Here is a 27,933-nt window from a genome sequence, read left to right as displayed (position 1 = left end):
TGACGGAGTTATGGGGTAATTAACATATAAAAAAAATACAACCGATTTCAAAACCTCCTTCTTTTTAAAGTTGGTTGAAAATAAAACACGACTTCCATGTATACAAATTTACATTTTAATTCTTAACATTCGCGGCAGGCGGGAGATGTAGTTTAGCTGCCAATTCGTGTGGTACGTCCAGGTACGTCCTCTCAAGTCCAACCGTGAGGATCAGGGCCTTCAGCCGGTCTACCTCCACAGCGTCACCCTCGCTGGACCACACTGTTATCGAGGAATTGAGGGAAGACGTCTCTCGGAGAAGGTCCAGTACAACTGGCTGGCTGTTGGACGCGAGGCCCGCACGGACCTATGGAATATTTTCATTTATAGGTACATAACATACGTGAATTTTTTTTTTATACAACTTAGAATGGCAAACAAGCTACCACGCACAACCACTCTTTGGAATCAACTTCCAGCAGCAGTATTTCCGAACCGATACAACATCATAACCTTTAAGAAAAGAGCATATTCCTTTTTAAAAGGCTGGCAGCGCACCTGCAATACCGTTGGTGTTGCGGGTGATCATAGGCGGAGGTAGTCACTTACCATCAGGTGAGCCGCATGCTCGTTTGCCCCCTGTGTTGCAAAAAAAAATTACAATGATAATTGTAGTATATTATGTTCACGTACTGGCCACTAATAATTTGTAAATACTGGCCCGTAATAATTTGTTCTATTTATTCTTTCAATGAATAAATTAGTGTTTAACCAACTCGCTTGCGTATCACTACATGGTGACAGCGGTGCGTTCATTTTATAGTTTTAAAATTCATATTTTATCATAAATATCAAATATTTTTTTAAAATTGATATAATTTATTGTAAATTATATTCGTAAATATGGAGCACGCGCGTCCTCCAGCGGAATTGTCGCTTGATGGTGGTCCGGCTGCACGCTCGGAAGCGTGGCGAAAATGGCGGAAAATGTTCGAGATTTTTCTGAAGGCTTCTGGAGTTAGTAAGGAACCTAAGGAAGTTCAGGCAAGTTTGTTGGTTAACCTCATAGGACCGGCCGGATACGAGGTCTATACAACTTTCACTTTTGACGATGGCGAGACGAATGATGATATCAATTGTTTGTTAAAAAATTTGATACTTATTTTGCCACGAAGCCAAATATTACGGTAAGAAGATTTAAATTTTTTACACGCAACCAAGAAGACGGCGAAAATATTGATCTATATGTGACCACCTTACGAGTATTGAGTCAACAATGTGAATTTAATGAATTACAAGAGAGTTTGTTACGAGATAGAGTTGTATGTGGTATCATCGACAACACTGTAAGAGACAGGCTTCTTCGTACGGACGACTTGACTTTAAACAAGGCGATACATATATGTCAGGCGGCAGAGATGTCTAAAGAAGAAAGTTTATGTATAGACAGGACACCGGAAGTTGTTCAAGTGAACGCGGTTCACGATAAGAGTGTCGTCCGAGGCGCTCGACCCGCACGGGGTTCGTTCCGGTCGAACGGAAGGCGACAGCGTGGCGGCGGCCGTGGCCGCGGCGCAGCGAGCTACCAGCAGCAGGAGCAGCAGCGGGAGGCGCGCGGCGTGTGCCCCGCGTGCGGCGGCCGGTGCCCCGGCGGCGAGCACTGCGCCGCGCTGTATGCATCGTGTTATGTATGTGATAAAAAAGGACATTCGAGTGTGTGTACAAAAGAAAGCGATGCGCAAAGTATTAAATCTCAGTGTAGAATCGGCGAGTGACAATAGTGACGAGGAAATGGTTTTTGTGGATACTATTGAGGAGGGCAGAAAACTGAGTAAGTCGTCTTTGGAATGGACAGAGGTAATGGAGTGTAATGGTAAAAAAATTATTTTAAAAATAGATACGGGTTCTATGATCAATGTTATTTCTAAAAAAATATATTTGTATTTGGGTTTCTCTATTATGAATCTTAAACCGTTCACAAAACGAGTACATTCCTTTACGGGTAATCAATTGCCAATTTTAGGCTGTGATATAATTACTTTTCAATATAATAATAAATATTTTAATTTACCATTTGTTATTTCTGATATTAACTGTCAGAATGTACTCGGGTTGGAAAGCTCAATTGTTTTAGGTTTAGTCAATCAAATAAGTGCATTAAATATTGAGCAATATTCTGATTTATTTCAAGGTTTAGGTAAATTACCAGGGAAATATAGTATTATAGTAGATAAAACCAGACAGCCCGTTGTCTGTCCTACTAGAAAAATTCCTTTGGGACTTAAGGACAAATTACGTCAGGAATTACATAGAATGGAAGGGTTAGGTGTAATCAGAAAGGTGACATACCCTACTGAATGGGTTAATGCAATCGTTCCCGTAGCAAAAAAAGATGACAGCATTCGTGTTTGCTTGGATCCTCGACCTCTTAACCGCGCAGTCCGGCGTGCGCATTATACTTTGCCGACGGTGCCCGAGTTGGCAGCGCGATTACGTGGTGCTCAGATGTTCAGTGTTTTAGATGCACGGTGTGGTTTCTGGATGGTGGAAATTGATGAGGCCAGTGCTGACCTTTGTACGTTTGGCACGCCGTTTGGACGGTACCAGTTTTTACGTTTACCCTACGGCATTAACTGTGCACCCGAGGTGTTTCACGCTAAGATTAGGCAACATCTAGAAGATTTAGAGGGAGTCGAGTCTTTCATTGATGATGTTATTGTATGGGGCCGCAATAAAGAGGAACACGATTGTAGGCTTAAATGTCTTTTGCTACGTGCCAGGAATGTTGGTATAAAATTTAATCGTCAAAAATGTCAATTTGGAGTGTCTGAAATTACATATTTAGGACATAAGTTTGATGCAAACGGTATGCGAGCAGATTCCGCAAAAGTTAAAGCAATAATGGAGATGCCTTATCCTAATGATAAAAAGGCACTAGAGCGATTCTTAGGAATGATAAATTATTTAGCAAAATTTATTCAAAATTATTCGGAATGTGTAAATGTGTTAAGGTTATTACTTAAAAAGGATTCCGAGTGGTTGTGGGAGGCTCAGCACACTGAGGCTGTGGATAAACTGAAAGCAAAGCTAGCGAGTGCGCCAGTGTTGGCGTTGTACTGTGAGCGCACCCCCGTAGTAGTGTCGGTTGATGCGTCCAGTGTAGCATTGGGCGCTGTGCTACTGCAAGATGGTCGTCCAGTAGAATTTGCATCGCTCACTTTAACCGACACTCAGACCAGGTATGCGCAGATAGAAAAGGAAATGCTAGCTATCGTGTTTGCAGCCGAACGTTTCAGGCAGTATATCTACGGTAGATCAGATGTCACCGTTCATACGGATCACAAGCCGTTAGAAACTTTATTTAATAAACCATTGGTTTCTGTTCCGGCGCGCTTGCAGAGGATGATGATGAGAGTTCAAGGCTATGATTTTAAGGTAGTATATACACCGGGAAAGTATATGTATATAGCCGATACACTGTCGCGGGCACCTTTAAAAGATCTAATGCATGATCGTGTTACTGACGAAATTGAAATTCAAACATGTTTCGTGTTACAACATGTACCTTTCAGCGAAGAAAAAATGAAGATTATTAGGGCTGAAACGAAGATTGATAATGACTGCAGACGACTGATGAATTATATTACTAACGGTTGGCCTAAGAATAGACGTGACGTCCATGAGAATGTAATTGGTTTTTGGCCTTATCGCGAACAACTTCATTGTATGGATTATATGATTTTCAAGGGTGACTGTATATTTATTCCGCGCGCTTTAAGAGACAATATGGTATCGCGAGTGCACGAGGGACATTTAGGCATAGAGAGGTGTAAGCGGCGTGCTCGCGAGGTGATGTTCTGGCCGGGCATGAGCGAGGACGTGGAGCGCGCGGTGCGGGGCTGCGCGGCGTGCGCGCTGCACGCGCCTCGTCCTCGGCGCCAGCCGCTGCTGCAGCATACTGTTCCGGCATTGCCTTGGCGGAAGTTAGCTTCCGATATTTTTGAATACAAAAGGAAAAAATACATTATTTTAGTTGACTATTTTTCTAATTTTGTAGAAGTTGGAATATTACAAAGTCTGAGCTCTAAAAACGTGATTAATTTTATGAAGGAACAATTTTCACGTCACGGTATTCCCACTGAATTAGTTACTGACAATGGTCCAGCTTACAGCTCGATTGAATTTAGGAGGTTTATGCGTGAATGGGAAGTAGAACATGTGACGTCGTCTCCGCTTTACCCACAGTCTAACGGAAAGAGTGAGAGGACCGTCCAGACGATAAAAAATATATTAAAGAAATGTGTGGACTCGGGCCAAAATTTTTACATGGCACTTTTAAATTTTAGGGCTACACCACGGAATAATTTAGACTCTCCTGCACAAATTTTAATGGGTCGGCGAATAAATACGAAATTACCGATTACTGAAAAGTTACTGTCTGAGAAAGTGAATAATGAACGGAATTATTCAGCGTTAATGGCAAACAGGAAAAAAATTAAAAAGCATTATGATCTGTCGACGAGGCCGTTGAAACTTCTCTTTCCAGGTGATAAAGCGACTCTTATTGATAATCGTTGTAGAAAACAAGTTTCAATTGTAGAGCGTACCCGTCAACCCCGATCATATATTGTGGAAGATGAACATGGAAGTCGTTATAGGCGCAATCGCAGTCAATTGGTCGCACGTACTACAGGAACTCGTAAAGCAGCTCATTTGTTTCAAAGTCGACCAGCAGCGTTTCTCGAATGCGGCACTTCACAAGAAGCGATTTCAATTAAACGTGCACGTAAACGTAGGCAAATTCCTCACGATATGTCTTCGTTGCCTCAAAGCTCGAAAGAAATTGCCACATCTAGTACTGTTACGACAGATGTCCACCAATCAGCTTCTTCACACAGTGAAAATAAACTACTAAGTGATAAATCACTTTCGCCGCCCTTAGTTCCTATAACAAGGTCAAAGGAAAGAACAGCGCGAATGCTGACAGACTTATTTGTTAAACAATATAAAGAATAAAATAGTAGGCTTAGTTTAATATTTTCTTTTATGATTATTATTAATCTGGAGTGTTTTTATTTTTATTTTTAGTTATTATGTTTGATGATGTTAAGTTTCTTTTATGTTAATAACTAAGCGTCATGTTATAAACTTACGATATACTATACATAGATATCGAAATATTTGTTGTTCTTTAAAAAAAAAGTAATATATTTTTTTTTCTTTATTTGTATAACTTGTTACTTTATTATTATTTTTTTTTTTTCTTTCGAAGGAAAAGAGATGTAGTATATTATGTTCACGTACTGGCCACTAATAATTTGTAAATACTGGCCGGTAATAATTTGTTCTATTTATTCTTTCAATGAATAAATTAGTGTTTAACCAACTCGCTTGCGTATCACTACAATAATGATGATTGAGAAAGAAAACTTACAGGGAAAGTGACAGTCTGATTTATGTGGTTCTCGTGTATGAGTCTCAACATTGCTCCAATTTGCTCCCTGCTGTATTCACCCTCGGTGATGTTACCCCCGTAATTGGTAGTCCAGCCTATGGACAGCACGGAGCGGGGGTGCTTTGCGCCCAGCGTCAGGAACTTGACCGGGTCCACTGGCTTCGTTGTGGCCTCTACTGGTCCTGCGAGGATGTCTGCGTTCAGCCAGAGGGGGAAGTGGATCTGTATTCAACATTCATGTTTAATCGATTAGGCAAGATAATAATATATTTAATATTAAATGATGCTTCTGCAAAAAATAAAGCGTATTTAAAAAAAAAAAGCAATAACAAAAAAAACAACTTCAATATTGATAAAATTGGTATAAGGCCATTATAAGAGCCTTTTGATTAAAAAAAAATATATATAATTCAAATCGGTTCAAAAATGGTAAAGTAAAAATGCGAAATAAATATTTTTTCTACGTAGTCATACACGCGAATTAGTAATTTGACAGAATTTTTACATTTGACGTACAAGTTCTATGAAATATTTAATTAACAATGAAATAAATATATAACAATAATTATAAAACTATCTAAAAGTCTACAAAGAAACTTTTTAATTAGAAGGAATATCCTCGAACACTAAGTACTTGACTGAAACATTGATTTTTTATGTAACTTAGAATGGCAAACAAGCTGATGGAAAGTGGTAACCGTCGCCTAGAGACACGAGCAGTGCCATGGACATAACAGAGTATACTTTTTCGCCCATGATACCCCCCATGCGTTGTCATTCCTGAGGACTCAGATGTTATTCCAGTTATAATGTACAGTGGTACCCTGCACTTTGGTTGTTTTGTAAGAGAGGGACTGGCTGAAAACCAGCGCTGTGCAGCTGTTCACATTGCGCTGGGACACTCACAGCATCCGCTGAGCCGGTTCCTTTTGCCGGGTGTGGGACACTTTTTGTATATGTCATTTATATTTTATATTGTAAGTTTACTGGCAATAAATGTTTCTATTCTATTCTATTCTATTCTATTCCTCTGTACCCTATAAATTCACTACCATATCCCACCCTTCAAACCGAAATACAGCCATGCAAACACAACTGTTTCACGGTAGAAACACGAATAAGACAGAGGTGGGAGATCCCAAGCAAATGACTTTTGTACAAAGTCTTCCTCTGGTTAATGTTTCCTATACGACAAACTATCTTTATATATAATACAAACCTACTACAAGAAACGATAATGAAGGTATCCCGTGCATGAATGATTACAGAACCCTTATTACAGAAAACTGCAAGCGTTAAACATTGTAGCAGGATGGATAAACCACAAACCCAGGACTTATAATCAAAGATATGCAATATGCAATTTACCGCATTCCGTTGCACATTACACGAGAGATTGCAATGTTGCTAATTGTTGATCTTACCGTCCGATGAAAATAAAACCTGTTTGAGCTTCGGCAGAAAGTTATCCAAAAATTTAGGTGATTATCACAACCTTGTCTTTTTTTATACAACTTAGAATGGCAAACAAGCTGACGGCCCACCTGATGGAAAGTGGTAACCGTCGCCTATAGACATGAGCAGTATCATGGACATAACAGAGTATACTGTTTCGCCCATGATACCCCCCATGTGTTGCCATTCCTGAGGACTCGGGTGTTATTCCTCTGTACCCAGTAAATTCACGCCATATCCCACCCTTCAAACCGAAACACAGCCATGCAAACACAACTGCATCACGGTAGAAACACGAATGGGATAACATAAAATTTTTATGCGACCAATCTGTAAGAATATGTTTTTAGATAACAAAATAAAAGAATTTTGCAAATCGGTTTACAAGTGACGAAGTTATGAGGTAATAAACATAAAAAAAAAACAATCGAAAAGAGAATCTTCTTCTTTTTAAAGTCGGTTGAAAACTATATGGATACCCTTCCTATGTTTGCCATATGAAATTTCAAAAATTACTTGATTTACATTTAACAGGTACAAACATTTTATCATACTAATAAAATGACAACGAGACGAACTCATAAGAGATATTTAAGACAAAAATATACGAGAGCTCTTAATAAAGCAAATGGATATCAACGAAACAGTTTTTTAGATATTTGGTCTGTCTGTCTGTCTGGGTTATGCAAACATTACTACACTAAACTGGATGCAGTTTTCACAGTCGTATTGATGAAGGTCTTAAAATCCGGTGTATATATATCTCATTTTAATACACCTTGTCTTTTTTATTGAGAGAAAGAAAGAAACTTTATTTTACAGAAATATGCGACTTCACCCACACAGGGATTAAAAAAAATTAAGAATTATAATAACGAAACTACACATAAAATATTTATATATATAAATAAAGAATATAAAATTAAAAAAGGAGAAAAAAAAGCAATTCGTATTATAGAACAGTTTCATCCAAAATGAGTGTGTGTATGTGCGTGCGTCGCAAATCCTCCAAAATGAGGTGCGTGCTCAGCATTTTGCTGTAGTGTCAGGGACCTATTACTTTTAAAATTTATGCGTATGAAGCAGCGAGGAAGAAGCTAGTCAGTTATAAAAGTGTTCCCTGAAGTTCCCACAGGAATGGGATATAACAGGCTTCTAGAGGCCAAAGATATAAGGAAAGATGAATAATGATTCATGCAGTTTTACCTGTTTACGCTTGGAGATTAAAAAGTTATGTGGCAATGTCATCTGAACCTTGTAAGTTTGCACTTTGCGCTTCGGTCGATTATCGTAAGTGTATAAAATATTAGCACTAACATTATCAGTACATTAACGTTCTATCGATTGGTATAGGTCCCTCACCCAGGGCCGTAGATAGATCCAAGTTTAAGGTTGGGCAAAGAAAATATTGGGTAGGCCAGAAACCATAACTGAGTGACTTCGAAAAAGCGAATCTGTCTAATTTTCTTGGGGTCTTTCATTTTATGTTAGGGCCTATATTGGGCCTTTTAAGGTAGGACCTTCCTCCTGATGATAGCATGATAACATATTAATTATAATTATTACTATGTAATATAATGTAGTAAATATTATGATATAAACTATAACAAGCCCAATATATCCATTCGTAGTTGTTTATAGTTGATGCTACACGGAAGCTGCGCAGGCGCTGAATAAGTGCACATGTGCTCGGCGACTAACCGTCTCTAGAGGGAAGGATTGTCAGTAATAAGGACTAATAGTCCCATTGCTAGCAATATACTCTAATGTAATGTAAATTGATCTTTCTTTTTCGCGCTTAGCCTCTCATTTAGGCCGTTGTGCGTATGAGTCGTAGCTTGTACAGCCAGCCAAGCTCCATCCAGAATCACAGAAGCCTCCTGGAATCTACTCTAACAGGTCTTTCACACGATTCAATGGAAGCCACCGTGAAGAAATCCCGATGAATTCGGCGACGCTGATCTAACTGTATACTCCCTTATAATCTACCATTAATATCCCATCAGCGTATACCAATAGTGCAGAAGGGGTTACCATCCCATAAGAAAATCTAGAGAAAACTTATTTGGTTGCCTGGAAGAGATCGCTTTTAGCGATAAGGTCGCCCATTGTTTTCTCACTGTGATTATTTCTTGTAATTGTTTATATTTATAATAAGTTTACTGTTGTAATCTTTTGGAGGAAACAAGAGTATCTATCTATTTCCATATAGAAAGCCACAATTGCCATGACCAAAAATGAACTATAGCAATGAAATTCAAACCGAAACACAGCCACAAGTTGTGTGTGCTTCACGGTTGAAACACGAATAGGACAAATGTACTCAAGCAGACGACTTTTATATAAAGTTTCCCTTTGATTATCAAAATTATTTTTTTATACAACTTAGAATGACAAACAAGCTGACGGCCCACCTGATGGAAAGTGGTAGACGTCGCTTATAGACATGAGCAATACCATGGACATAATTTACCAGAGGGAGACTTTGTACAAAAGTCGATTGCTTGGGTACCTCTGTCGCATTCGTGTTCCTACCGTGAAGCAGTTGTGTTTGCATGGCTGTGTTTCAGTTTAAAGGGTGGGATATGGCGTGAATTTACAGGGTACAGAGGAATAACGTCTGAGTCCTCAGGAATGGCAACGCATGGGGGTACTGCTCATGTCTATAGGCGACGGTTACCACTTTCCATCAGGTGAGCCGGCAGCTTGTTTCCCATTCTAAGTTGTATAAAAAAAACGAAAGGTACGTGCATATGTTCACGACTGCTAAGCTGCCGCGTCTCCAGAGCGATTCGTCAGAGAATGTTTTGACCGTGAAACAATACTCGGACACTTTCGTTTATTGTAAGACCATTGGCTTCGATTGCTCTCAATTTGTACCAATTAGAGATCAGCTTCAAATCAATAAATTGTTGCAAGAGAAATTCCTTTCTTTAAATAGTATGTAATATATATTGTTTTTTATTTGGCAACCAATGTATATGCATGTAATCGAGCTATTAAAATCAAGGAAGCGAGAGACGTACGTAAGTTTTTAACGCTCGATTCTCTGTGCCCATCCCACAAGCGACTAATTTATATTATTATATATACTTATATTTATCTATCGCCAAATTTAACAAAAAAAGTAAATAAAAAAAATGCTGTAATTATTTATTAAGAATAATTTTGTTTGACGTTACCAAAATATCAACTGGGCGATTAGAGTCATCAAGTAAACTTTGTCAGAAAAAATTATGTATGGGGGCATAAAAATTTTAGAAATGTTCAAGTGGGGCATGGCACAAAAAACTTGGAAAACATTGATCTATACTATATATGCGTGTGCGTGTGGGTGTGTGTGTATATATGTATTTTTTTTTGCATTTATAAAAAAAATATGATACAACGATTATTTTATCAACTCGTCAGCTAGGGTGAAAGATGGGCTTATCTCTGAAAGAGATCTCTTCCAGCCAAAATTTTCTATTTAAGAAATTTCGAGTAAACGAAGAAACACATAAAAAAATCAAAGATTCCGTCGAATTGGAAATCTCCTGTTTTTTTTTTTTAACTCGGTTTATGAAGGAACCGCGCGGTTTACGCGCATTTTCCGTTTTTCCTTCACATTACGAGATACGGAACCCTATTTATTTTGTTCCAGGCGTATTTTAACGAGCACATCTGACGTCCCGACCCATTATTATGGGAGATGACACGACCACACAAGTAGACACTGAGAATCCATTATTCACACGCTATGTCATATTTTAATTTAGACATCTCCCTGTTCAATTAAAATTCGTCGCTCTTAAATTTAAGACGATAAAGTTCACAATTCTTTGAACTTGAAATCAGGAAGAGACGTCTTTTGTGTACTGTGACTCTTAACGAGTGAACAATAAGATTGATAATCGCTTGATTTGTTAACTGTGTACACGAGGTGGCGTGGGTATACAGTGTAATGTCGAGTTTAATTAACCATACGCGCCTGCGCAGAGCAATTATTTGTGAATCAACTTATTGGTATGAGTTATTGGGCCCACTAGAAAGGGAACCGCTTTAATTAGATACTAAAAATAGGTTATTTCTTTCTTTTTCAGTCGATTTGAAAGAGAGAGTAGAAAAACCTTAATTTGAAGGTATTTTCAAGTCATCGTCATTTCAGCCATTATCTGTCCACTGCTGGACATAGGCCTCCTCCATAGACTGCCATAACAAAAACTACTCGACGGATTTTAACGAAACTTGGCACAATTATTCTTCATACTCCTGGGCAGGCTATAGTATACTTTTCATCACGCTACGATCAATAGGAGCAGAGCAGCGAAGGGAAATGTGTCTGCTACGTCAAAACCACTGAACCGTGAGGAAGGACATAGGCTATTTATTTTTTTACGAAAAACGACAGAAACGCGGACGAAGTCGCGGGGAACAGCTAGTATATAAATAATTATAGTATAAAATAAATATCCTTATTGAGGTAAATAAAATACATCACCATCATTTCAGCCGTTAATTGTCCACTGCTGGACATAAGCCTTCCCCATAAGGAGAGTTTTCCCAGTAGTTGCCACGCTTGGCAGGCCAGTTAGAAATCGTAGCTAAGCCTTTAGAGAGATTTTTTTATACAACTTAGAATGGCAAACAAGCTGACGGCCCACCTGATGGAAATCGTAACCGTCGCCTATAGATATGAGCAGTACCATGAATATAACAGAGTATACTGTTTCGCCCATGATACCCCCATGCGTTGCCATTCCTGAGGACTCAGGTGTTATTCCTCTGTACCCTGTAAATTCACGCCATATCCCACCCTTCAAATCGAAACACAGCTATGCAATATTTTAGGAGATGTTTTAAGAAAGACGCTTTTGCCTATACCTCTACCATTATGTTCATTTAGTCACCTCTTACGACACGCAAAAAAAAGGAAGGAGATGGCCTATTCTATGCCGGGACCACACGTCAAAATAAAATACATACCTCAGGCTTACTGTAAAGTGCTATCTGATCCTGGGACTTCTCAAACGCCTCTATAGACTTGAAGTCGAGCTTCACGCCTTTCTGCTTGGAGTTCACGTTGTTGTACTGCGCCACGGACGAGAGGAACTCTGAGAGAGACAGGTCGGAGGTTGTGGCCGGGGGGTGAGCCATCACCGGGATAGGGGGGCCTTCTTTACCATTGATCTGGCCTAGGACTATATCCGCTTCAAGCATTGAGATTTCACCTAAAAACACGTTTTAGTTAATACCTACATATTTAGGTATGGTAATTTTTTTGAGATGATAATCAAATGGTAACCCCGCCTGCGCTATTGGTTTTTTTTTTATGCAACTTAGAATGGCAAACAATCTGACGGTCCACCTGATGGAAAGTGGTAACCGTCGCCTATAGACAGAGTATACTGTTTCGCCCATGATACCCCCCATGTGTTGCCATTCCTGAGGACACAGGTGTTATTCCTCTGTACCCTGTAAATTCACGCCATATCCCACCCTTCAAACCGAAACACAGCCATGCAAACACAACTGCTTCACGGTTGAAACACGAATGGGACAGAGGTACCCAAACGACTTTTGTACAAAGTCTCCCTCTGGTTAATTCTCAATTATCATCCCTCATTGGTGTCCCATCGGTGATTACCGATAACGCGGACAGGGTTACTATTCCATTATCACCAGCATCAGGAAGGAAAGCACAAGAAGGTTATATCCTTGGATTATATAGATTGAGCATCGACACTCAAAAACAGATCAACTAAGTGTCAATACAAATTATGTGCTATACTTACGCAAATAATGTGTCTTGACGTATCTATATTTAATTATTTAATAAACAAAATAAACGTTTACACATTAAAAATATGCAAAAAAATATAAAATAAAATAAATATAGAACTTACAAAGAAAACACTCGATAACTATTGTTAGCATCTTTAAATTTAGTATACCAATATTTTATTATATTTGTATCATAACTGTTGTCAAGTGACACCGTTGCTGATTTGATTTAACTACAAAATGGTGATTTGTCATTTCCGGAATAAACATTTACTCGCCAAAATAGTCGACGTAAAAACTAGAAGTAACGACCGACAGTTGACAGTTGTTGATTGAACATTGACCAGTAAAGACGTATAATTTGGTAAGTCGCTTTAATACAAATGTATTTTAATTGCAAAGTTGTGGAACTGTTAATACATGAGTTGGATTCCCCTATAATGACACGAGTTTTATTTCATAACCACCGACCTCTTAAACTATTTATCACGCAAAATTGTATGAAAAAGTTGACCCGCGTTTCTCGAAGCAATTGTATGGAGACATTCTATCTATATAATCTAAGGTTACATCATACATTATATGGTTAAATCTTATCTATCCCTGTAGGGGGGGAAAGAGATTGTTAGTGATGGAGACTGAGAATCCCATTGCTAGCAATATACCCAACCAATTCGACCTCCTCGCGGTTACCCCTGGAAACTATCATGGTTAATCCCTGATGAATTCGTCATGATGGGCTAACTGGCCTGTTTTCATTCTCATCTATCACCTTTCACTGGTGCTCCGCCAGCGTATCCCGTTAGCGCAGGCGGGGTTGCCATACCATTTTCACCCATCAAAAAAAAACCTATCCCTGTAAATAAACACTATCCTGGTCACGAATAAAGTCACGCGTAAAAACCTAATAATTAATAAGATATACAATCCTGTCTCGCTGAATTTAATGTTAGGAAACAATTGGTAGTGAAGGATTTACGACTGCGTGAAACGCATATCGGTCATTCGCATAATTGTTATTAATTGTGCCCATTTCTAAGAATAGCTGTCACTTATTTATCCATATTCTATTTCCTCATACATTTCAATTAATACAATAAAAGATTTAAGTAACTCTTTTAAAGTTAAACTCGTCTTTGTATATTTGATTACCGTCGTTATATCTTTATGTATAATTACTATGTACAATAAAGTATTAAATAAAAATAAATAAACAAATATTATTCTATTATTCCTGGCAATAAATCATCAATTAGTTGAATTTCAATTAAATAATTAATCATATAAATAATTAAAAAAAAGCTGACTAACAAACAAAGATATATACAACCGTACTGAGAACTTGCTTCTTTTTATGTCGGTTGAAAAGAATTCATCACAGAAAAACAGAGAAATCATTTAAAATATTTTCAAATTATTTTGTTTTTCTTTATTACTTTGAAAATATTGTTTTTTTCAAATAATAACTAAGTATTAGATAATCTTATACATAATAAACTATAATGGAATTTTATCTTATTTTATTTTTATATTCATAAAAAGTAAATGATACGTTATACCTTTCAATCGATAATTGCTATTTGACAACATTAATCATGGTAAAATTAACATAAGACCTATCCAGAATTAAATTCTATTGTTAAAAAAATATTAACATCGATTGATCAAAATGAGTTTAGTTATTTATCTATGGTATTGACTACGTGAGGTAGCTGAATGAGATAGCATATTGTGTATGAAAGAGAAAGAATTAACAGTGTTGTCCTTTATAAAAATTGAGAAATTTACGCTTAATAATGGTAGTAAATCTATATTTAAAATAAATCTGTAGAGAGGTCAATTCTTTACATGAAATATATTTCCAAAATAACTATCATGGGGTGATTGGTGATCGATACTGATGCCAAAAATGCAATCAGTAAAATTTTTGTCTGTCTGTCTGTATGTTCGTTATAGAAACAAAAACTACTGGACGGATTTTAACGAAACTTGGTACAAATATTCTTCATACTCCTGGACAGGTTGTAGTATACTTTTCATCACGCTAAGATCAATAGGAGCAGAGCAGTGAAGGGAAATGTTAAAAATGTGCACCCGTGCGACGCCGAGACGGACCGCTAGTCATACAATATTGTCAATGACTGTATTATACCTACTCGTATTTTGAAAAAGTACTTCTACATTACTTATTCGGTTTTAATGATGGAAGTATATATTTTTAATTATGTATTTTTATTAATCTTTTTTTTTTAAACTTCGTTTATGATATATATGAATAAATGTTGTGCACAATGGGTGTTTTTTAAATAAATATATTTTTAACATTATTGAATTTTAACCATCACATTTTAAAGCATACATAATTAATGTATTTTTTATTTTTTTAGCAAATGTTATATAATTACGCACTGGATATTACTTTCACTGTAATGTAATCGACGAACACCTCTGACTTCTTCGTGAAGGATTACAGTTATAAATATATTTATTAATTTCACGAATTTTTAATGAAGAATAAATTTGAAAAAATTGAATAGATTATGCATAATGATTCATGATGCTTATCTTTACTGAATATTTTGATTTACATGTAAGTAGAGTCATGAAATATGTTTTCGTTTTTAAATTATTGAAACTGACCGCCATTGTAATTGATACACATATATCTATTAATTTATAAGCAACAGGTACATATGTATATATATTTTTTATTATACCAGAAAAATAATTCCAAATTCAAATTAATAAATAGACTTGTTTTGAGAAATTAGTTAATCTAATTAATGAAACACTGCAAGAAAAGCCCATTTAGTTATGTATTAAAAAAAAATATCATTATCAACAAACATCCAATTAACTGGTTAAATTTTGACACTTTTTTAATACTCAATACTCTATCTATATAATCTAAGACATCACATACAAATAATATATAATGTGATGAACAACACATGAGTTGGCTGTATTTATAACTTACTTGCTAAAGCTGCTTCCAAATATGTTTTATTGTTGACAGCATGAGCCCAGCTTACTGTGGTTAGATTTTTCATTGCTTCCTCTTCACTTTTTACCACCGCCACTGCAAAAACAAAAACTACTATTATAGTAGATATTTCTTAAAATATTTAATTCTAGCAACACTGACAAATGTCAGTGCAATGGTTATGACCGAACAATGTAATCAGCTGTAAATAGTCTGTTCTATTTGTTATTCAGTTATTTTTCTCACAATCCAATATCTAATAATAAAGTAAGTAAATAAACACAGCCTATTTATAATAAAACTGATACTTACATAAAGAAATATGTTCTCGCAATGTGATTTAACTTATATTTAGATGATATTGTTGACATTGAAACAAAAACAACAAATGACATTTCATTATGATTGTAAAGGAATTTGCCACAGATAATAAACGTTTCATAGATTATGGATTTATAGATTATAAACTTACCTAGATACTTTTTTTTAAGCAACTTAGAATGGCAAACAAGCTGACGGCTCACCAGATGAAAAGTGGTAACCGAAAATAAGCCTTCCCTTGCCAACAAGTTGTTAGACTAATCGATGTATTTTTTTTACAAGCTCAATAAAGAATATATATATATATATATATATATATATATATATATATATATATATATATATATATATATATATATATATATATATATATATATATATATATATATATATATATATATATATATATATATATATATATATATATATATATATATATATATATATTCTCTCCCAGTCAACCATATTTAATTGTACAGAAATTCTTAATAGTAAAGTAAAAGTAAACCTTAGTGATTTAACATTCACACCGTTATACCTGCCGACGGTCGCAGGTTACGAACCCCTCGTAAAACAAACATTTGTATTCAATCCTGAGTATGGGGGAGAAGGGATTGTTAGTAATGGGAAGGTTAGTCCCCATTGCTATCAATATATAAGGTCGACCTCCACGCGTATCCCCCTGGAAAGCATCGTGCTGAATTTCAGATGCATTCATCACGATAGGCTAACTGACCTGCATTTTCATTCTCACCTATCATCCCTCACTGGTGCCCCGCCAGCGTATACTGTTAGCGCAGGCGGGGTCACCATTCCATTATCATCCAATAAAAAAAATCCTGAGTATGACTGTTTGTATGGGTTTTTTATGTATAATATATTTTTATTTTATGCAACTTAGAATGGCAAACAAGCAGTCAGCCCACGTGATGGATGGGGGGAAAGGGATTGTCAGTAATGGAGATTGAGAATCCCATTGCTAGCAATATACCCAACCAGGTTGACCTTCTCGCGGTTCTCCCTGGAAACTATCATGCTTAATTTCTGATGAATTCATCATGATGGGCTAACTGGCCTGTTTCCATTCTCATCTGTCACCCTTCACTGGTGCTCCGCCAGCGTATCCCGTTAGCGCAGGCGGGGTTACCATACCATTTTCACCCATCAAAAAAAAAAACCCACCTGATGGAAAGTGATAACCGTCGCCTATAAACATGCACATTACCGTGGACATAACAAGATATACTGTTTTCCTCGTGATACTCTCCATGCGTTGCCATTCCTGAGGACTCAGGTGTTATTCCTCTGTACCCTGTAAATTCACTGCTATAACACACCCTTCTAACCGAAACAGCCATGCAAACATAACTGCTTCACGGTAGAAACACGAATGGGACAGAGGTACCCAGAGAAAAAAAAATACGCTACATACGTATGGCTTTCAGAAGTAGGAAAGCTTGATGACTTAAACCTCTTCTAAATGGCGATTTAAGATAAAATGTACACCGGACTTTAAGTTAGACTCTCAAGAATATAACTGTGAAAACCGCATCCAATTTTGTACAGTAATTTTTGGAACAAAAATATTGTTTTGTTTTATATTGATCTTAGTAAAACCTCGAATTTTCGAATAGTCGTGTGGTACTAGCATAAAATAAGCCACCCCTTCCATTCCTGTGGGTGTCGTAAGAGCCGACTAAGGGAGGGCAAGGGATAAGCAGCAGCGTCCCTTTTAAAACATCTCCAAAGCCTAACTGCGGTTGCCAATCCGCCTGCCAAACGTGACAAATACTGGCAAAACTACCCAAGGGAGAGGCTTATATACAGCAGTGAACAGTTAAAGGCTGGCATGATGATGACGCTGATGTAATTTATTATTAATTTAAATGTAAGAATTAATGGATTTCATTGCAATTTAATAGCTAATTATTTGGAGAGGATGAAAGAAGAATTACGAAAGAGATTTATCGAGCAAGAATAAATGGAGATGTCGGTAAGGGCCGCTCTAGAAGGACGTATGTTGACCAAATAGGCGACGTGCTGAAGAAGGGCCAAATTAAAAGTACCCGTAACCGGCGAGCGTGTATGAAAAGATTGATGAATGTGGAGGATGTGAAAGAGGTTTGTTTGAATCGAAGCATTTGGCGTTCCATTGTTTGTGCCTACCCTAATGGGAGACAGGCGTTACAGATATGTATGTTAATAGCTATTCGCTTAAATATCAGATTGGCAGCTCAGCGTAATAGACAAATGAGCAATCTAATTAATTTCCTTTAATAACAACATTGGAGTCTAAGAAATTTATTTTGGAAACGTCGAATCGAATATCGTTAGCATTACACAGTTTCGATAAATAAATAAAATTTATATACATTAACATAAATGTATAAAATAATAATTTTCATATTTTTAACCAAAAATACAGATCGAAATACTTTGAGTCTTCCACACTATCACGACGCTTTTAGCTGTTAATTTAATATTGAAACGTCAAAACTTTTTGTCGTTTATGATTTGTTAATGTACAAAATTTATTTTGTTTTTTTTTTTTTGTTTAATTATAATATTATTAGTACAAGTAGCAAGCTTAACGTAAGCTTAAGCTTAGCTAATAGAGTTTGAGGGCGGTAGTGGCGAACATACAATGCAATTTACCTATTAATATAAAATGATATAATAATAAATATATATTTTTTTATCTATCTTTAAATTATATAAATATCATACCGAATAATATTATAAATATATAAAAAATATATCAGAAAAATTACTACAAAATTTTGAAAAATTTGAATCGCTTACTGCATAACTAATTATGTAAACTTCAAATGTTGCCAAGATTCGTTAAAACGTCCTGATAACTTTAATAAAGAATTATTTATTTATTTATTTATAACTCACACTATATAAAAAAAAATTTAATCAATCAACACTAACCTGTAACTGCTGCAACAATTAGTCCCCACATATTTTAGTTTTTTAATTTTCTTTTTTTTTTTTATAATATCACTTAACTCTCAACTCTGGGGTGCGGTCCGACCATCCGACCGTCCGACCCTTCTTGTCTGACCACAAATTGCCACCGCCTGCGTCACCTGGCTGATTACTAAATTGACCAATTCCCCCTGACGCGCTGATTGGATTGAATAAAGGCTGATTTGAGAGCCAAGGACTTGAGTCTACCGAGTATCTTATCTAAGTAAAGCGAGATTCTAGTTTGACATTTGATTATCAGTACTCAGGCTATCTATGGGTTGTGATGTCCCACTAACAAATAATTGAGCGAATTTTAAATTTAGTTTTTATAGTTTACAATTTAATAACAATTTAAACTGTTACTTGAATGACAAATGTGAATGGTGTTAGTCGATCATGCACGAGCTTTCTAATGACCATGTAATTTTAGACATAGTACATTTAAATTTTTTTTTCTACAATTTAAAATGGCAAACAAGCTGACGGCCCACCTGATGGAAAGTGGTAACCGTCGCCTATAGACATGAGCAGTACCGTGGACATAAAAGGGTATACTGTCTCCCCCATGATACCCCCATGCGTTGCTATTCTTGAGGACTCAAGTGTTATTCCTCTATACCCTGTAAATTCACGCCATATCCCACCCTTCAAACCGAAAGACAACCATGCAAACGCATTTGCTTTACGGTTGAAACACGAATGGGATAGAGGTCTCCCTTTTGGTACATAAATACATTTATTTTTATTTATTCTAATTTATCATCATTTATTATATATATATGTACACTGCCTACTTAATTCTCTGCTTGCCTCACGGTTGACGGTAGAGAACGCCATTAGGTGTTAAGTCCGCCATATGTACACTTATTTATTTATATAATTGTGGTATTTAAATTTAAATAAAATAAATAATGTTAACAGAGATTTAAAATACTGTAACTGTAGAGTTTCTTACAGGTTCTTATCAGTAGATAACAACACTCCGAGGCCTGCAGTAAATTTATAAAAAAATGACAATTTTAAAATGCTTGTAAACAAATTTGTTTGATTAAAGATTATTTGTATTTGGGACAAACGAATAATTAGGTCTGTGTTATGGTCATAAGATAGTTTGCTGATGTTTTTTTTTTTATGCAACTTAGAATGGCAAACAAGCTGACGGCCCACCTGATGGAAAGTGGTAACCATCGCCTATAGACATGAGCAGTACCATGGACATAACAGAGTATACTGTTTCGCCCATGATACCCCCATTCGTTGCCATTCCTGAGGACTCAGGTGTTATTCCTCTGTACCCTGTAAATCCACGCCATATCCCACCCTTCAAACCGAAACACAGCCATGCAAACACAACTGCTTCACGGTAGAAACACGAGAGACATGGGGCAGAGGTACCCGAGCAAACGACTTTTGTACAAAGTCAATCAACTCAGGAATGGCAACGCATGGGCAAAACAGTATCATGGGCAAAACAGTATGTATTTTGCGACACGTGTATCATTTAAACGAGACGTCTTCAGGCAAATTATTAGCTCGGAGCTTATACCGTTTTGCAATTTGGTTGCCGTGTTGACAGTCAATCTTCAAGTGTTGGCCACTGCCAAGCCGCTAACGTTAGTGTCACTACACTAATGTTAGCGGAATTAAACAAAATAATCGTAATTAAACTTTTATTAGGCGATTTAGAGTATGGACTTCGATTATATACTAAAATTTATGTAGTGGATTTTGCTATATTAGTATTAATATTTGTTATATGTTTTATATACTTTGCTTTTTGTTTTTTTTTTGTTGCTTTTTTTTGTTTTTTATTCTTTTATCTTTTTTACTGTGTATGTCTTTATTATATGTATGTTTGTATTGTTATTTGTGTGCTGTAATTAATGCAAATAAATTATCTATCTATCTATCTATTAAATAACCAGTGATATGGACTTTCGCAAGATACCACCTAATACAGTAAAATATAAATAGGTTATCGGTTGTCTCTGCCTACCCTAAAGAATCTAGCGTGAAGATAATAGGTAAATATTTTTTATTACCTAAACTAAAGGAAACCAAAGAGTCTTTTGTAAAAAGTCGTCTGTACGGTGACGTTTGTCCCACTCATGTTTCTGCTGTTATGCAGTTAAACTTACATGTGGGGTATGGTACTAAAACTCTTTGTACAAATGTTTCAGGTGTCACAGTATGTCTATGGTGCTATTCTCATGACGTTCCATCAGACAGGCCGTAAGCTAGTTTGCAATTACAAGTTATATTGTTATTTGTTAGTGGAGCAGCGCTAGCGGCTTAATACTCGTATAGCGCCTTATCAACCAATGTTCGTAGCTTCGATTCTCGGACAATATACATATTCGTATTTTTAAGTAGGTATGTTTGTATATATATATATATATATATATATATAATATTATAAAATAAGTATGTTTATCACTTGTTTAGTATTCATAAATAAATAATTAATACATAAATAATTCTTCGCTTAGCTTAGAACTAGATGGCGCTGTAATATTTCTAAGGGTATTGATTATTATATAAAAAGACTAGATGCCCGTGAGCCATGACCCCCATTTATTTAGGCCACTTACTCCATTAAATATCGCTTGCTCTATTGTTACCAACATCCCGCACTTACAGCCCACCGCGGCGTCTAAAGGTGCAGACACACCGGTAAAACTTAGCATGACAGTAAGGGTTCACGTACACGGTGGACATTTTATCGGCGATTAAAATTTACCTTTGTGTAGTAAATTTTATTTTACAAAATTTTTCTTGTGTTTGCATGTGTGTATTTTTATGATATTTAAAATGGTAAAGAAATTGATCAGGTAGCAGAAAGTGATAATCACTGACTGACGCATATGATACTATATTATGATATGTCATGTACAAGCAAGCCACTCCTGAAGACTGTGGTGATCCCATGGTACTCCTCATGTGTTGCTATTGCAGAGGATTATAGTGTTATGCCTCCGTACCTTCTAGTTCTATCGCTATGCCCTTCACACAGAAATGCAGAAAAACAACTGCTTCACAGCAAAACATGCATGTGACCAAAGTAAGTACAGATACGGATGACTATTTTACAAAGCTTTCCACTAGTCTCCCTCTCTCTCCTTTTGTTAAGACTTTACACTGAATTGCCTTTTTATATTAAACCTGCGGCTTCAACCGCCTGGATCAGTAAGTTGATGAAGTATCCTATGTAATAAGATAAAATACAATCTACCCGTGTACCAAATTTCATTCAAATAGTTTTTGCGTGAAAGAGTAACAAGCATGTCTATCCATCAATCCATCCAACCTTACAAACTTTATTCTATTAATAGTATTTGAGGATGCTTGACCATTTTCTTTTAACTGTCTTAATATACCTGCTTTTATTGTCACCTATCTCTCTCTGACGTCCTGCAGATATACATTGGTATGACAGACAAGATAACTATTCCAATATCGTCCGTTAAAAAATTCGTAACCACAAACACTGTGGTTTGCTTATTTATTTTGTTCCACAGTGTCAATCTGAACCCAGCTTTATAATGCCTCGATTGGTATAGCTAAACTGCACGTGGACAGACTTTATTTATGAGTAAATAATAAGGTCTTACCGAAAGGTCACCTCGGGGTTACTTTTTTACGTAACTACTCAAAAAAAGAGTGTAATGTGTTCAAGGTTTATTGTACGTAGGTAAATTTCTTTATTCCTCCATATATTTCTAAAATTTTTAGAATCCTTACAACATTTCTAGTTACATTGGCTATAATTTTATTTGAATATTCGATATGGCGGCTCTTTGGCGCCATTTTCGAATGTGAAAGAACAAATTTTGTTAATACGTTTACAGTTCTTCTTAAATTTTTTGTCCTGTAAGTTTTTTCTAAAGAATTTATGGCTTGTTTGTAGGACTTTTAGGCCAAATCACATTTTCTCAGTTTACACAAAATTTATTTTAGTTTGTAGGAAAGTTATAAAAAATAATAGTTATAAGTAATAAACAATTTCAATTGGGAGGAAGGGATAGTTAGTAAAGTGGACTACCAGTCCCATTGCTAGTTATATACCCTGTCAGGTCGACCTCCACGTAGTCCCCCCTGGAAACCATCGTGCTGACTTCCAGGCGTATTCATCACGATGTGCTAACTGACTTGCCTTTTTATTCTTACTTATTATCCTTTACTGGTGCCCTGCCAGCGTACACCGTTAACGCAGGCGGGGCACCAGTAAAGTAGCACTCCATTATCATCTATTAAAAAAAAACATATTCAATTGTATTTTAGATATATCGAATTCGAAAGACTAAAAATACAGTATTTTCCCAATAATAAAAACTGTCCCTCGTCTGCGGGAGCCCTTACTATTGGGACACCGTTAAGGTAAGGCATAATAAAACATATTAACTTTATATCAATATTTATTATTTTATTTGTCATTATAATTATTTATATAGGCTTTATTATTTGTCATTCACGGTGGTTTACATACGAGTAATTTTCTTATTATTAAAAAAAAAAACTAGCTTTTTGTCCGCTACTTTGTACACGTGGGTATAACAGAAGTAGGAAAACGAATGAAGTGAAACATTTTTAGAAGGCACATCAAGATAAAATATAACAGATTTTAAATTAGTTATTAAAATTCTTGATATATATATATATATATATATATATATATATATATATATATATATATATATATATATATATATTTTTTTTTTTTTTTTTTTAAATAACTCCCATGTACAGACATCGCTTAGTTACAAATTTATTATATTGATAAAATGTAGCTTATTAATCTAATTATTTAATTAAAGCTATATAATAAACAAAATATATGAACGTACAATATCTTACATTACATTATGTTAGGTTCGTATGTCTTTCTCATGATAGGCAAAGACTTTCTAATTCTTACATACAACTCCATACAACAGCTTACCCTAATTGGTCTCAAATAATTTTAATTAATTTTCAACTTAATACTTTAAACATATGTATTTACTAACATTAAACAATAGCCACGCTATGCAGCATTTCGGAGTTATGATATTATCATGCATCTAGTTATCTTTAAATATATTTTTTATTCTACTCATATTTCAATACAAATAAAAAATGCATTAATACATTACAAACATACCATCAAGCATTTGTGGAATTTCTTTAAATTCTTGTTAGAAAACTAATTATTTTAATTTTATTCATATGTATATTTTTTAAAATAAATATACATATACACTAGCACGCGCACTCAGAGGATCGCTATGGCACTCAAAATTAAAAATGGAATATTTCGAATATTATTTCCGTAGAGGTCGCTACAATCGTAAGGTTTTAGATTATGCATATATTTCATAACAAATTGTACAATATATGTAATACGGAATTTCATATATAGGTGCCTAAGTATATAACATATACATCTTATGAAAACAAAATATACTTAAGAAAATGCGCTCACGACTATAATCTTTGATGAGGTAGTTAAAAGTCGATGATTAGCATATTTACTATACTTCAAAATAGGCATGGTTAACATCGGTATCGCTTCGATACCTATATATTGAATATCTCTCGATAATGATGGCGGAAAAATAGTCATTATTTATTTCGAAATCGTACATATAGGTCGAATATTCACTCTGTATTCATGACTAAATTAAAGTGTTGATATACCTCCCCATTACATTATATTTATTTATATTTTATAATAATTTGAATACAATTTCCATTATTTATATTATATTATTATTCATATTGTTAATATCTTTACTCATTTAATAATTTAATTCTATTTTAATGTTTGTCAAACACAAGGCATGCTGTGGTTGCCTATAAATGTAAGAACGGTGAGATCTGAGCTGCCAGTGTATTGTATTAAAACTTAGCTTTATTGTAGCTGTATCTTATGTTGGTAATCCTGTAAATAAATAAATAAATAAATATCTATATTTATTTCGATTAGGTTCTTCATTTCGATATTTAATATATTCGTTATTGTGGCAATATATAGGTATTGTAATCAAAATACATAGATATTCCTATATATTATATTATCCACCCCTACTTCAAAATAATCGTTCCATTTCGACTCATTGTAAATTTATTATTTGTCCATTTTTCGCTGGATTTTGTTACGCATTGTATATTTATTATATTATTTTTACCGAGTAATAAGTGTATCAGGACTTAAAATTTAATAATATCAAAAATACAGTCAAAAGTAAATGCTACGACTCTAATTTAACTTTGTCCCATCTAGTGTCCCGTTAAATTGAAACAGAATACATCATATATTAAAAATTTATTTTCTCATAATAATACACTGATTTAGAGACAAAAAAAAATGAATGAATTAAATATATTTTCATGGTATTTGATTCGAATTCAAATCAGTCTTCTATCGAAGCACCGAAATATTTACACAGGAATCGTCCATCTGTAGAAAATCTTACGTTTTAAAATAAACGACTGTCTATATTCCACTTGTCTATGAGCTTATTTTTCTATTAACAAAAATTGTTAACAATTTCATACGACGTTTGTTCCCATAACCCATACACACCCTGTATTGTCCATGACCATTTACATTCAGATTGACACACAATCATTTATGAGTATATTTTACGCAAATACATATAAAGGTTAATTATCTTACATTATCTTAAACTATGACAACATCTTTGGTTTAAATAGAATAATAATACGAAATTTTATTTGCACTTAAATAACTACTTTTTTTTTATACAACTTAGAATGGCAAGCAAGCTGACGGCCCACCTGATGGAAAGTGGTCACCGTTGCCTATAGACATGAGCAGTACCATGGACATGACAGAGTATACTGTTTCGCCCATGATACCCCCCATGCGTTGCCATTCCTGTGGACTCGGGTGTTATTCCTCTGTACCCAGTAAATTCACGCCATATCCATTCCTTCAAACTGAAACACAGCCGTGCAAACACAACTGCTTCACGGTTGAAACACGAATGGGACAGAGGTACTCAAGCAATCGACTTTTGTACAAAGTCTCCCTCGTGTATATTACATCTGTTAGTATCTATATATTAAAAATATATATCTTATGTTGGTAAATCTCAATGTTTTAATTAATAGTTATCACATACATGTATTTTGAACAATATTGTAAGATTCCAACACAGATTTTAATATATATTTGTTAGGTATATTAAAATAGCTTAACTTTATAATTTTAAGATTCGAAATTATGAACAAATAAAATCATTTCGTATAATTTTTAACCGACTTCAAAAAGGGAGGTTCTCAATTCGGTTGAATTTTTATATTCGTTGCCTCATAACATCGTTAGATGTAAACCGATTTGAGAAAATATATTTTTACAATATCTGAATGAATGTACTAACAGATTGGTCCAATAGAAATTTTATTTAAATCAGTTTATTAGTTTAATTTTTGAAAAATATAACTGATTTTTACTATAATTGAAATTAGTTTTTTTTTACAGAACACAAATTAATTATTACATAAAGAAATAATATTGAACACGACGCATTTCGTTATAAATGTCCTCTGCTTTATTAGTATTATTTGGATTTATGGTATATTATGTTTACCGAAAAATAACTTAAAAATTATCACATTATTTCTTATTAACATTATTATATAAAAAATATAAAATCTCATTTAACAAATTGCAAAAATCGAAATACAAATTTTAAGTCGACAATATTTTCTTGATTAAAAAAAAATATGAACCAATCACCTAGGTTAATTACATAAGGAGCATTTTAGATCTTTTGTCTGTAATCTAATTGTATATAGGTAAGGCTCTTAAAGAGAGAGAGCTAACTGTAGCTACTACTGGCAAAATCTCCCGCCAAAATTTTTTTGCACACCGTTTTAAATATTAAAATAATTTTCCTAATATTTTTTTTTAATACCGTAAAGTTGGCAAACAAGCATACAGCCCATTTCCTTTCTAACTAACTTAATAAAAAAAGATAAAATACGCAAACAGGTATAATAAGTTCATTAGATGTTTACTATTAATACAAATAAGGGGTTATTCTTTTTTACTTTAACCGGGAGTAATTCTTTATAATAGCAAACAGTTGCGACCGCGCAAAATTGCACGCAATTTTACCAAACTTCATTCATGATATTTTGTATCTTATTGGTGCTGCCTCTGTAGAGCAATTTAGGAACTAAAATTATTGTTAATTAGTGTTGTCTTTTGCTACTATATCGCAAATGGCGCTGTTTGTCATAGAAAAGTAAAAACAAATTTGCTTCGTAATATAATTTTCTGACAGTTACTAATCGTAAAATATTCACACAATGTTGTTATAGAGAATAGGGGGAGCTGATTTATTCAGTAGTTTCTCAAATAGATATCTCACATCGAATTCAATTTTAATTCTGCGTCGTCCTTTAACTTATCACATGTCTTAAATAAATCGCAGGGCTTCGAGTACTTTCTTTTTTTGGTGTTACTGCAGCATGAGGCTACCGTGGCTATAATTGCGAAGGCCAGAGCCGCCCCGGCACAGACTATGCCCCCCCAGTCCAGCACGCTACGCACCATTAGCAGCTCAGCCACTATGGCATCGTCGATTATCACCCTCTGCTGCACCCACAGTATGGGGAAGAGCATTTTCGGCACGTGCTCGTAGAGACTGAAAGGAATAAAATATTTTTTTTTTTTAACTTTACGAGGTGGTGGTAACTCAGTTAGACAACTCTTATTCCGGACTATGTATGGAGGTCCTAAGATCGAATCCTAGCTTACACCCTTGAATTACCAAATTCATGTTTAGATCATTTGAAAAATATTATTTTGTTTTATGCCACATAGTGGCTTTCATGTACAATAAAGGCGACTTAGAAAATCTTGGCAACAGACGGCGCCACCATCGTACAAGTATGGAACGTGATTACGTCTCAAATTGTAACTAATTTTTGCAATTATTTTTTACAGTCGATAAGATTTAAACCCATATTGGTCCCATATTAATTTTAT

The 27,933-nt window shown here is 35.1% G+C and overlaps 2 protein-coding genes across 4 annotated transcripts in view; both read right to left on the bottom strand.

The window, feature by feature from the left end:
* Positions 1–92: 92 nt before the first annotated feature.
* Positions 93–19,081, bottom strand: LOC113514640 (protein FAM151A). 2 transcript variants are annotated; one of them, XM_052899070.1, is made up of 5 exons: positions 18,894–19,081; positions 15,630–15,731; positions 11,855–12,099; positions 5,414–5,656; positions 93–346 (listed from the first exon to the last, which is right to left on the bottom strand). In XM_052899070.1, exons 1-5 carry the CDS (start codon positions 18,922–18,924, stop codon positions 116–118), a joined length of 852 nt encoding a protein of 283 aa, XP_052755030.1. In that variant the 5' UTR covers positions 18,925–19,081; the 3' UTR covers positions 93–115. The 2 variants fall into 2 exon arrangements, with proteins under 2 accessions (XP_052755030.1, XP_052755031.1); XM_052899071.1 differs by lacking the exon at positions 18,894–19,081 and adding an exon at positions 15,948–16,060.
* Positions 19,082–23,334: 4,253 nt separating this feature from the next.
* The window catches only part of LOC113509440 (protein peste-like), a 39,217-nt gene continuing 34,618 nt past the window's right edge, over positions 23,335–27,933 (bottom strand). For both annotated transcript variants that reach the window (XM_052899066.1, XM_052899065.1), the window contains exon 10: positions 23,335–27,589. In XM_052899066.1, coding sequence (XP_052755026.1) covers positions 27,310–27,589 — 280 coding nt within the window. In that variant the 3' untranslated portion in view covers positions 23,335–27,309. The remainder of the gene's footprint in view (positions 27,590–27,933) is intronic.

The sequence above is a fragment of the Galleria mellonella genome, unplaced genomic scaffold, assembly GCF_026898425.1.
Source record: "Galleria mellonella isolate WM207_F2 unplaced genomic scaffold, CSIRO_AGI_GalMel_v1 utg56, whole genome shotgun sequence".
Lineage (NCBI taxonomy): Eukaryota > Metazoa > Arthropoda > Insecta > Lepidoptera > Pyralidae > Galleria > Galleria mellonella.
The sequence above is the reverse complement of the archived record's forward strand: the minus strand, read 5'-3'. Positions and strand labels throughout refer to the sequence as shown.